This window comes from Argentina silus, assembly GCF_951799395.1.
Source record: "Argentina silus genome assembly, chromosome: 22".
Taxonomy (NCBI): Eukaryota; Metazoa; Chordata; class Actinopteri; order Argentiniformes; family Argentinidae; genus Argentina; species Argentina silus.
Genome location: NC_139676.1, coordinates 11097922 through 11110421, shown reverse-complemented (window position 1 = coordinate 11110421; position 12500 = coordinate 11097922). Strand labels below are relative to the sequence as shown.

The 12500-nt window shown below is 50.8% G+C and overlaps 1 protein-coding gene across 3 annotated transcripts in view; it reads right to left on the bottom strand.

Moving 5' to 3' along the window:
- LOC310821669 (nucleosome-remodeling factor subunit BPTF-like) overlaps positions 1–12500 on the bottom strand; it is a 33732-nt gene that overhangs the window by 11885 nt on the left and 9347 nt on the right. The window contains exons 6-19 of one of the 3 annotated variants that reach the window (XM_083693802.1): positions 12236–12412; positions 11674–11843; positions 11189–11550; positions 10848–10979; positions 9898–10027; positions 9067–9202; positions 8366–8653; positions 6176–8180; positions 4544–4668; positions 3937–4089; positions 3462–3612; positions 3032–3071; positions 2708–2939; positions 2187–2345 (exon numbers count right to left, since the gene is read on the bottom strand). In XM_083693802.1, coding sequence (XP_083549928.1) covers positions 2187–2345; positions 2708–2939; positions 3032–3071; positions 3462–3612; positions 3937–4089; positions 4544–4668; positions 6176–8180; positions 8366–8653; positions 9067–9202; positions 9898–10027; positions 10848–10979; positions 11189–11550; positions 11674–11843; positions 12236–12412 — 4260 coding nt within the window. The remainder of the gene's footprint in view (positions 1–2186; positions 2346–2707; positions 2940–3031; positions 3072–3461; positions 3613–3936; positions 4090–4543; positions 4669–6175; positions 8181–8365; positions 8654–9066; positions 9203–9897; positions 10028–10847; positions 10980–11188; positions 11551–11673; positions 11844–12235; positions 12413–12500) is intronic. The other 2 variants (XM_083693803.1, XM_083693804.1) reach the window with 2 other exon arrangements.

Below are 12500 nucleotides of genomic sequence, written 5' to 3'. Positions count from 1 at the left end.
TTCCTTCAACAAAGCGACTGTTTTATGTATTTGTTATTTTGGCCGAGCTTCAATGTGCGTCGACTCGGGTGGACGGCAGGCCCTGACCCCGACCCAAAAAAAAAAACGAGTTTCCTTCTGAAATCAAAAAGTGTTGTCTTTCTTCCCCCACATCTTCTTCTGTGGCCTTCTACCTTTTCTAAACCGCACAAGCGATCAGGTAAACCTAGAACATCAAGGGTTTCCCTCGTCAAACACGCAGGTCTAAACCATTCACAAGGCCCAGTGAGCTTCATCTCTGGCCACACATCAAACGCCCACTTCTATGGAGCAACTGTTTGGAAGGGTTTGCACGTGGCACCGACGCACTTTTATTTGAAAGAAGAAGAAGAAAAAACTAAAAGGAAGGGGAAAAAGTAGTAGAGAGAGAGAGAGAGAGAGAGAGAGAAAAAAATCCCTCCATCCATAGCGGGTTACCTGTCTGAGGAAGCAGACCCTAGGATAAACTTGTTTTCCTGCCTGACTTCCTCGCCGTGCTCCAAAACAAACACACGCTGTAGCAAAGTCACGCTGGATAAATATACCCACTGTCCCTTTAATACGCTCTCTTAATACGCTCTCTCTCTCTGGGAGAAACACTGGTGTCACTAGACAGACCTGCTGTTTGTTTGTGGAGTAATTAAGCCCTATCCGCAGAACTGAACGTGGTTTTGTGTGTGTGTGTAAGTGAGTGCCTTGAGTGTGTGAGTGTGTGTGTGTGTGTAAGTGAGTGTCTTGAGTGTGTGTGTGTGTGTGTGTGTAAGTGAGTGTCTTGAGTGTGTGTGTGTGTGTGTGTGTGTAAGTGAGTGTCTTGAGTGTGTGTGTGTGTGTGTGTGTGTGGCTATGAGTGTAGCCAACTCTCTAGCCATCCTTTTCTATGGATAATTAGGAACAGGGACCAATTGTGCAAAACAAACAGACATGCTTACGGTCCACTTCTATACCCAGCATGATGGAAAACCATATTCTACCTAGTAAATGGCACTGGCGGCGGCGACCAAAAGTTTGTCCAATTCAAATCATGGCGGAACATCTAAACAAGGCGATTCTATTTGACGGTGTTGTGACACTATTCATCACCTCAGGATATAACGTGACCTCAACCAGGCACAGGTGGTGCTGTATTTGAACCAAGGCCTCATTCCATTGGGTCAATATTGACTTCAGGAATTGAATGTTAGCTACCTTACTAAAACTTCAAAAGATGTCTGGCTAACCCATAGACTACACAGTCTACCGTCCAATGCCACTTAAAATAACGTTTCTATTAGATTACCATGCCGACAGGACACAACTAGACATGATGTGCCACTCCAGACTGAGAAACTGACGCACAGGCTGGCACTTTGTGGGGCCGCCACAATGAGCTTGGCACAGAATGGACGCCGCACCGCAATGGGACTTGGCACGAAATGGTCAGAGTAGCACCACAATGGTACCACAATACACGTGTGAGAGTCCATGGGTCTGTCTGAAGTGGCAAATTAGGTTAGTGGTTGAGAGAGACAGCAGGACATTGAAAGGACAGTTGGTAGAAAATAGACCTCGTATGACTACGGCACTGTAGCTAGCAGAGATTCCAACTCATCTCTGGCCTGTTCACACACGTCAGACACGTAACCCTCCACCCTCTCCTTGTTGAGGTCAAGGCAGATCTATACGTGATTGGATCAGTAAAACCAACAGGTTATCTCTCCATCTGTCAGCAATCCAACCTGGTCAGATTAGTGATGACCTCACTCTCTCTCTCTCCTCCTCCTCCTCCCAGAGGTGTAAGCCTGCCTCCCCCTCCTCCCTCAGGTGCGGGCCTACCTCCCTCTCCTCCTCTCCCCCTCCTCCTCTCCCCCTCCTCCCTGAGGTGTAAGCCTGCCTCCCCCTCCTCCTCTCCCCCTCCTCCGTGAGGTGTAAGCCTGCCTGCCTCCCCCTCCTCCCTGAGGTGTAAGCCTGCCTCCCCCTCCTCCTCCCTCAAGTGTAAGCCTGCCTCCCCCTCCTCCCTGAGGTGTAAGCCTGCCTCCCCCTCCTCCTCCTCCCTCAGGTGTAAGCCTGCCTCCCCCTCCTCCTCCTCTCCCCCTCCTCCCTCAGGTGTAAGCCTGCCTCCTCCTCCTCCCTGAGGTGTAAGCCTGCCTCCCCCTCCTCCTCTCCCCCTCCTCCCTCAGGTGGGGGCCTACCTCCTTGCGTCGTTGGCACGTTGATGGTGACAATCTTGCTGTTGGGCGGTAGCTGGCCCGGCAGCTTGGTGGTGAGGACTTTACCCCCAACGGTCGTGCCCGTGATCTGGAAGGTCTGACCGCCTGACGTTGCCAGGGTGGTGACGGTGCCCCCACCGGCTGCAGGGAAAAATGCAAATGAGATCCCAGTCCCCAGCGAATCAACAAACAAGCGGGCTTCACAAACACGCTAAGCAAGCACAGCTGGTAATAGAGTCAGATGTTCGCCTTCGAACAAGCAGTCAAACATTCAGTTGGAGTTCATAAGGTTTACATAACAGGTGCATCACTTAGTCATCATGGCAGGTGTAAACACACCATTTATTAGAATAAAACCATCACCTTTAACCAAGCTATTTTCATAAATGTAACACCCCATTAGAACAGAAGCACATTTTCATAAATACATATAGATTTTAACATTTGATATACTGTATGACTACTGTATATTTACCAACAATGCAAGAGGACCTTTGACGTACCTTCACTGGTCTGACCCTGCTTGACCCAGGAAGCAAACGACTGCTGGAAGTTCTTATTCTGCTGGAATGTGACGGGGGTGCCCATCTTGGTGGCCAGTACCACCTTGGTTCCGGGGGTGACCTGACTGGCCAGGGAACCCAGTATGACCTTGGGGGTGGTGGCTGGTGTGGCAGGACTACCCATGGGGGTGACAGTGGTGGAGCCCAATCCCTGCTTCTGCTCCAGACGCTTCTGGGACAAAAATGCAGCGTTAAGTACTGCCAAAATGAAAACACAACATTACCTGAAATACTTCTTCAGCAGAAAGAAAGGTTTAAACTCACCTTGGCCTGCTCTGCTGCCTGGGCCTTCTCCTTCTCAACCCTGTGAAGACACAAACAGAATTCTTACATCCACTTTAACCACAGAACCAGCTGGAACATCAACTCAAACCAACCATTTTTTCACTCATTACTTTTATCTGAGCATAGCAGCTGCAGAACAAAACAGTAAACTGGGTGATTTTGCCGAACATAACTGACACAGAACGCAACAGTGATTTTGAAGAAAGACTTTTCTCACAGTTCTCTGGTGTAACTAAACCAATTTTACATTACATTACAATATACCCCATGTCCTTTGCCCCTGAATACCCCCTGTCCAGTACAATATACCCCTATGACCTTTGCCCCTGAATACCCCCCTGTCCAGTACAACATGTGGCAGATATTTGTCGTGCCCTTGCACCCCTCCCGTTGCCCTTTGCCCTCTGACCTCTCGGAGAAGGCCCTGATCTCCCACAGGTCCAGCTCCTCCTCGGCCACCCAGGTCTCGATCACCACCGGCCCCGTGTGCTTGGTGGGCTCGGGCTTCTTGGGCCGCAGGGCGCTGGAGCGCAGACCTTTTCTCTGGGGCGTGTGGGTCTCTGTAGGAGTGTACGGGTGAGTGGGACAAAGTATGTATGTGTGTGTGTGTGTGTGTGTGTGTGTGTGTGTGTGTGTGAGTGTGTGAGTGTGTGAGTGTGTATGTGTGATAGAGAGTGCGAGAGAGAGAGAGAGAGAGAGAGAGGTGGTAGCAAGGACGCAGAGTGAATGGGAATTGGAAGAGAGATTTAGTTAAATCTTGAGGGCGAAAAAAACTAAACAGTCACTCATCTTTTTATGTGGAGTTTTTTTAAACCCAAGCTTAGCTTTAGCATCTGGACTTATGTCACATGGAAGTGTGACTGCAGCAGGTATTGTTCCCTCACCTTTTGGGGTGTCAGGAACCCCCAGGGGGCAGATGATCTTCCTAATGCAGTATTCCGAGCGGATGCCGTATGGTCCCACGTCCCGGCGTTTGATGATCTCCGTGGTGGTGATCTCGGTCTCGGACGTTTCTGTGGCAATGAGTGGGGATAGGGCTGGGTTGGCATGGAATGGTGGTAGGAGGAGGAGGAGGAGGAGGAGGAGGAGGAGGAAGAGGAGATTCCAAAAGAAGATGCAGAGAACACTCCAAGACATGACACAATAAAGACATGACACAATCAAGACATTACAGAACAGGAAAGTCTGACTTTGTGTGTCCGATGTCCACATCAATATTTTCAGCGGGCGTATGCACTGTGTAGGCTACATAACCATGTCATTACTGTAAAATATATGTAAAATATACTTGAATAAGCAAAACTTAACTGATACTTAGAAAATCAGTACACACATGCACACTCCCACTCACGTTGTCCCACAATGGATTTACCAGAGGCAATGGAGGCTTTTTGGTGTATAAAACAGGACCAAGTGCATGTGTGTGTGTGTGTGTGTGGAGAGAGAGAGAGAGAGAGAGAGAGAGAGAGAGAGGGGGAGGGGTTAGGCTACCTGTACGTGTGGTGCCTACAGCTGCGGAGGGTTTCACTGCCATGTCATCCCACCTCAGACAGGCCCACAGCAGCCTCAGCATCAGGCTCACCCCCGCTAGGGACTTCACTGTCTGGAGACGATACCTGGAGAGAGGGGGGGCCGGGGGGGTCGGAAAGGTTACTAAAACGCACTCACTGTCTACATGGTTGTTTGGCTAGAGACAGAGAGAAAGGCTACAAAGGTTACCACACACAAGTGGCGCGTGCACACACACACACACACACACACACACACACACACACACACAGTCTGTGTTCACATCTGTTGCCTCAGAGGTAACTAGGAACAGTTCGCACAGTTGAGATGTCAGACAAGATTACACTGCTGACCATGGAAGGTAAGGCAACCTTCTGAACCTGTGTTCCTTTCTTATTATTTCTGAGGTCAGTGTCTCAGTGATGAACCTGACTCCATGGTATGCCTACAGGGCTTCCTCTCTACAGCTATTTAAAAAACATTGAACAAACGTCTCTATGAAAACATAAAGGGAGGAGAAGGGGACAGGAGGGAAAGATATTCCTTTTCCATGGCGACCACAGGCGGGGAAACATCCCTCGGCCCGGCCCGGCGGTTATTGCGCAACGCGTAACATCCTGACACTTCTGAAACCTCGGGATGATTCACGTCTGTTCTAGAACTGGAACTCAGAGGCCTCTGGTCTGGTGTGTCACACACACACATACAGTCACTCACACACAGTCACACAGATGCACACAGACACACACACACACACACACACAGACACACAGACACACAGACACACAGAGACACACACACACACACACACACACACACACACACACACACATCTCTGGTCTGGTTGTTTTGACCGTTCGGAGGGCTAGGAGCCATAACAAGAGTACCAGGGCCAAAGCCACGAACGGAAAGACATAACCAACAAATCAACAGGCCATGACATGTTCATGATGATCTGAATCATGTGAACAACACCAAGTTCCCTTCACTGGACCTGCAGTGCAAGCCTCTTCGACCACAGCCAGCTAGTGTGAGAGGGTAACGCAGGGGTGGGCAGTCCAGTGTGTGCAGGTTATTGTTTCAGCCCAGCTCGACCACACCTGATTCAACTAATACTGGTCTAAATTGAAGATCATGGTTAGATGATAAGCTACTTCGATTGTGGTGGTCCTCTGGGGCTCAGTTGGTAAAGCGTGGCACTAACAACACTTAGGTTGTGGGTTCAATTCCCGCTGGGACCATATATACTGAAAAATGTATGCACTCACTGCAATGTAAAGTCGCTTTGGATAAAAGCTTCAGCTAAATGGCATATATTATTATTATATTAATTGAGACAAGTGTTCATTATAATCAGGTGTGTTTGTGCTGGGCTGTAATCAAATCCCTAGATTTGCCTTAGAGTCTCTCCAAGACCAAAGTTGCGAATCATAGTTGTTAATCAACTATACAAAACTGCATTCAACTGTTATAATTTTTTCTGTAATGAGAGTGCTGGCCTGGATTATACTATACTTATTGGATCAACTTTAGCACAGTACTTTATGTGGAAACTCATACTCGATAAAACAGTATTTTTAAAGAGAATAATCCATTGAAGGAGGTTCTGTCTACCTCCATGTGATGCCGTAGGTGGGCCTGGGGGAGGGGTAAGGCCAGATGTCTAGAGACGGCTTGGCGTTGTAGCTGAAGATCTGCACCTCCCGGATGCCCCCCCTCCTCGCCAGCTTCTTCAGGTCATCGTTGGGCAGCACGAAGATGCTCTTCCGCTGGCTCTTGGTGACGAACTTGCGGTAGGAGGGCAGTGCGGTACCCGATCGGGTCTTCTTGGTGCGGGAGAACTTGAGGAGCCGGACGCGACCCTTGGTGGAGTGCATTGCGACGGCCAAAACGGAGGAGGTGGAGCCGGCCAGCCCGCTGGAGGACTTACTGACGGAGGCGAGGAGCTTGTGCTCCTGGAACGTCACCGACTCGCTCTGGCTCTCGTCTGATTGGCTGTCGTGCGTGGGCGAGCGCACTTTGGTCACGGTGGTGGTCTTGGTCATGGAGGTGAGGGTGGACACCGCGCTGCTCTCCATGGGGGAGACCACCGGCGATGCCGCTTCTGCTTCTGCTCCACCCCCCGACGACGTGCTCGACACCTGCGCCGACCGCGTCTCCGTGGCCACCGTTGTGGTGGTTGTGGTGGTGGTCGTGGTAACCTGGGTGATGATGGTCTTGAGCGCTTCCGCCTTCCCGCCGCTGTTCTCCTCAGTGAAGTTGTTGCTAAGGCTGGATTCCGAGGCAGAGATCACGAGCGAGGGCGCCATTTTGTGGAGTTTGACAACGGCGGTTGGCGGTTCGGTCCCTATAGGCTGTGACCCCGTGCTGTTGTGTCGCTGTGTACTCTGTGTAGCACACCCCAAGTCCTCCACGTTGTTCTCCAGCCTAGCCATTTTGGCTGAGGGTTGGTAGTCCTGTGGGTCCGACACCGTCACCTTGCCCTCCGCCTCTCCCCTCGGAGCCAGGGTCGGTTCTGAGCCGTCAGGCCCCGTTTTGTCTGCTACAGGGGCCACATCGCCATTCAGCAGGGCCTTCTGCGAGACTGTGTTGTCCTTTAACGATACTGCCTGACCCTCTCCCTCCGCCTTGCCTAGGCTGTTCACCTTTGCCTCTGCTGCGCTGTTAGAAACAGGTACAGAGTTGACAAAGGCTTGGACTTCCATGGCACCTTTTCCATTCACCTGGGGGGCACTAGAGGTCTGGGTGCTGCTTTGCCCGTTGCCCTGTCTCTCTCCAGGACTCTTCAGATGCCCCTTGCCGTTCTCTTCAGCCCCAGCGATAGGAACCATAGCTGCACTCTGGACGCCCTCAGGGGCGATAGTACTTGTGGGTGTTAACGTAGAGTCAGGCTTCAAAATGGCCGCCTCGGGTCTAGCACCCTCGGTGGAAGTGAGGGTGTGCTTGGTTGCGTCAGTGATTTGGGTCCCCACTGAGCTCTGAGGTTGGTGCAATATTGGTTCCACAGCGTCGCTGGGCAGTTTAATCCCCATCTGCCCTGAACTAGCCCCTGGGGGCCCCATAGTCCTTTCTGGGAGGTTTTCCTCCTGTTTCTGGGGGGTCATTTGGTTCTGCTGTACCCCTGGGGGTACTTGCCCTGCAGGCTCTTTGGGTGTGGTGGCTGGGACAACAAGACCCCCAGCTGTTGTCTTTGAAGCCTCAGCCTGGGCCTCCCCTTTGACAGCCACTGGAACTGGAACTGCAGTAGCAGCCGTAGGTGCCATGAGAGGTCTACCATCCATTTTGACTGTAAGGAGACTCGGATGGGCCGGGGCTGGAGTCAGAGCCTGGGACTGGGGTGGGATCAGTGGCTGGGCGGGGGTCGCCTTCACTGGGGTGGGTTTAACTCCCGGGGCTCCCTGCCGCTGCTTCTCCTCCAGGGCGTTCTGCTTGACACGGCGCTCAAGCAGACCGTCCAGCTTGGAAGTCTTCCTCTTCTTGTAGGCAACTCGCGTCAGGAAGCCCAGGCTGACGTCAACCACATCGTAGTTGAAGGGCCTCTCGTTGGGGCCCAGGACGACGGCCTCCGGCTTCAGGGACGCCTCCTCCTCCTCCTCGTCCCCCTGGCTGCTGCTGGTCCCTGGGAGAAACACAAAATTGACATTAACGTAATATTACATATCATCAACCTAGCATAAGATATATGGAGATACTGTACACAATAGATAATGGATAGGCTTATACAGCTTTTTTGTTCGAGGTGAGAGTCTAAACTATATCAATGAAAAGTCAATGAAGAGTCAAGGAAAGTCTAAAAGTGCCAACCTTTCCCTTCATCTTGTCCTGAGTCTGACGGGCTGGGGTCCACCGCCTTCTCAGCAGCCTCCTCCACCTCCATCTTCTCCGGCTCATCCTTCTCTTCTTTCTTTTCCTCCTCAGGCTTATCCTCTTCCATCCTTTCTCCCAGAAGGCGTTCCACTGAGGACTCGGGGGCGGTGGCGCCCCCATCCTTCTCTGCGGCGCTACTGCATCCCTGCTTGGGTTCTGAGGGGGACGCTACGCTCGGCCTTCGACTCAGGTCCAGAAGCGTGCATTTCTTGCCCAGTTTGGCAGCTGAGGAGTAAGAGAACAGAGAGAGATGATCAATTTCAATAGCTACATTTACGTCACGTAAATTGTGTCACGTCAGAAGGTGCTCCTGTCTAGTGTGTCTTGTAAATCAGTGCGTTCAATAAAGTATTGAACCAAAGCATAAATACAGGTTTGTCAGACAAAATTAATAGTGATAGGGACATATCATTCAAAGAGAATTATGAGAATTCCAATGTATTTACTACAAACGGAAAATAAACTTTGAATCCATTAAAATCTTGACGGGGACAAAAACAATCCGCTGCCTGTCGAAATGAGTATGTAAACATGTTTTAACCCAGCAGTCTTGTAAGCCTGGGACATTCCCCCCCAGGGGATCAACAAAGTTTTATTCAATGAAATAAAATTCAAAACCACACTGGAACACGCCTGACCTTCCAGCTCTTCGCGGTAGTTGGGGTTGGTGTTGCCGGGCAGCTTGGTGAGGAAGCGATGGACGTGGGTCTTACTGATCCAGCTCCACCCTCCGTACCCTGTCACGCGGTACTCCTCTCCCTTCTGCTTCCACACCTAGAGAGGGGGAGGGGGAGAAGAGGGAGAGGGAGGGGGAGAGGAGAGGAGGGGGAGGAGAGGAGAGGAGAGGAGAGGGAGGAGAGGAGAGGGAGGGGGAGAGGAGAGGGAGAGGAGAGGAAGAGGAGATGTAAAAGAGGAGAAAGGGAGGGAAAGAAAGAAAGAAAGAAAGAAAGAAAGAAAAAAAGAAAGGCAACAGGGTCAGAGAAGCATATTATGTCAGCATATTAGTTTGACTTTTTCATTCGGGTGTCCAAGATGTGATCTTTTTTTGTGCATAAATCTCGGTTATTTGCACTTATGGTCATTCAACTCAGGGGGGGTGCAGTGCACCAGCTGTTCACCCCCACCTAATGGTCAGAGATCATCCCCACTAGTCATTAGCAAAGCTGCCAGTGGGCTCTCTAGTGTAAAATGACACTCACACCGGAACTTGGACACACACGCCTCATCAAAGAGCCTTTAACGCTCGGCCTTCTGGGGGCAGGAAGTGGCAATTAAACACGTCCTGGTGATTAGTTCTAATGGTGGATGGTCAGCTGGGTCGTAAATAACAGTGTGGCTGATCCAACTTAAAAGGCCTCGGCTTGGTCGGTAAACGGGGCCAAATGAAAAGGGAGCGTGTGTGTGTTGTGTATGAGAGGGAGAGAGTGTGACTGTGAGAGTGTGTGTGCGTGTGCGTGTGTGTATAGTACCTGATGCTTGATGGGGAATGTGTATTTGACCCAGGTAGCCTGCTGCATGGTCTCTTCGTCCTCCAGCTTCTTCTCCCTCTTCTTCACCTTCTCCTTCTCCTCCCGCTCAATGGATGTCATACGGTGCAACCTGGTGACAGAAAAAAAAACAGGAACGGAAACAGTCAAAACACAAACACACACACATATATATTATATATATATACACACAAATATATATACACACACACACACATATATATATATATATATATACACACACACACACACATATATATATACACACACACACATATATATATATACACACCACACACACACACACACACGTCTTCAAAAGCCGGTTTCAACATACTGTGTAAGTGAAAGGGCTGGGCCATATCAAAAACAGAGAGGAGGGTAACTCCCTAGTTGCTCTTGGCAAGGCACCATGGAATGAACACGGCCATAATCAAAGCTTTAAGAGGGCAGCGATGTGGTCGTCCCCCCTGTAGCAGTGTGCAGTAGAACAGGTAGTGGGTGCGAGCTGGGTCCCTGACTCCCCCGTATAAATAAATATTATCCTCCACGCCAGGGGTGGGCCATTTGATCTGCTGCTGATCACCTCTGAGTAAACATCCTGGGCTTTAGCACGCAGGGGCTGCTGGGTAGTGCTGCTGCTCTACTGCGGGCTTAAAAGGAGGTCACACCCTTGAAAGAGACCGCAGGTTGGGGAGATGGAGTATGATGGAATAAGGGGAGGCTGTGTTTGATGTGGACCGCACAGTCATAATGCTTCGTACGGGTAATATAACATGTCAGAATTTGATGGCAATGTCAGAATTTGACGGCAACTGGATGGACAATAATGGTTTGAGAGGCAAGTGTAACATTGATTAATAACTTAACCATACAGGGCTGTAGTGTGTGTGTGTGTGTGTGTGTGTGTGTGTGTGTGTGTGTCTACTTGCCTGGTGTGTCCGAGCGCGTCCTTCCAGATAGGCAGCAGAGCCACCGGTTTGATGGCACACTCCAGGATGGCCATTGCCAGGGCAAATTCCCTGGCTCTGCTACACATCTGAACCGCCTTGATCCAGTTAGACCTGGGTGGAAACAGGACAACATGGTTACAACAACGCCGCTCGTTCTTACGTCCCTAAGACTGCAAGACAGCATAACATCCTTACTCTCTAGTGACTCTCCACAAATGCCATCCACATCAGTCTAAAACTGAGAGGGATCAAGCGGTTTTGGCACGTCTCTCTGCACCTTAAGAGGTTCATCTGTCGGCGGTCAGTGTAGAGCGTAGTACCTGTGCGAGGCCCAGTTGGGGTGCATGAAGGGGGCGGGGACGTTGTTCTCCAGCTGGACGATGGTGAGCCTCAGGGTGGAGATGGTCAGCACCTTGGAGCCGTGGATGGAGCCGTTCCACTTGAAGTCCCCGGCGGGGGTCATGCAGAACTTGTGGGAGAGGTGGCGCCTCTTGTCGTGGTCCTCCCGGTGCTGGTGCTTGTTGAGGGCCAGCGTGTTGCCGCTGTACTGGTTGTGGTAGACCCGGTACTTGCCCTCCTGGCCCAGCTTGAAGAAGTGGCTGAGGGTGCCCTTCATTACCACCTCCTTGCTGGTGCGTGTGCTGACGCGAGACACGTCGCCTTGTTGGTTTACCACCAGGACCTACGGACGGGTGGGGGTTGAAAGGTGAATAAATAAAAGATGTAATCGGTGTATTGGGACCCAGTTGGTATTTCTTTTAGAAAGTTGTCCATATAATGTTGACAGGCATATATGTAGTCTCACCTCCTTGCCCTCCTTGTAGACCTTGTTGGCCTCGTGCACGGCCGCCTCCACCTTCTGACTCTTCAGCTGGCTCAGCTTGCTCTCCGGGTTACGGAGGCGCGTCACCATGCGCGTGGCGGCGGACATCTTGCCACCCGAGGCGGGCGTCTCGCCGTTCGCCTTCCCATCGCCTGATAAAGGAGACAAATGTGAAGGGAAAAGTTACAAACTCATGCATGCAGCGTCATCATGTTATGTTAAAACACTAAATATTATCTCTTGTCTGAGTTAGTGCTATACATGATGGTGATGGGTCAGGTTGAGCGATCTGAAACTGGCCTCAATCCAACGCAAAGCACTTTGAGACTAACGTGACACAGACTGTGTGAATACAAGGCATTATGTTTGACCACAGTAGGTTCTCCATACATAGTAGTTATTATCTGGTCTGAAGAGGCAATGCTATGTAGTATGAGACTGTTGATTGGGCCTGAGTGAAGTGATCAGTTGTCTCCTCAACATTAATTAACTGGACATATTCTCTGGTCTATAAACTGTATGGGTGATCTATCCTGGGTCAGACCTTGGTCATCCTGGCTGGTGATGGAGGACTGGGAGGACTTGTCAGCCAGGTCAGGTTCCTCCGGAGCCCTGAGGACCCCCGTGCTGCCGTTGCTGTTCTCCTCGCTGGGGTGGGGGGGCTGGCTCAGGATGGGGACCCCCTCCCCGCTTGGAGAACCAGACTCAGACAGAGCCTTCTCTATAAGGGATAGAAAAACATCAGAAGATGGTCAAGTCACTGTTTAGCTAAGGCTAGGCTAAGGCTAGCTCACAGTATAAGTATTAGC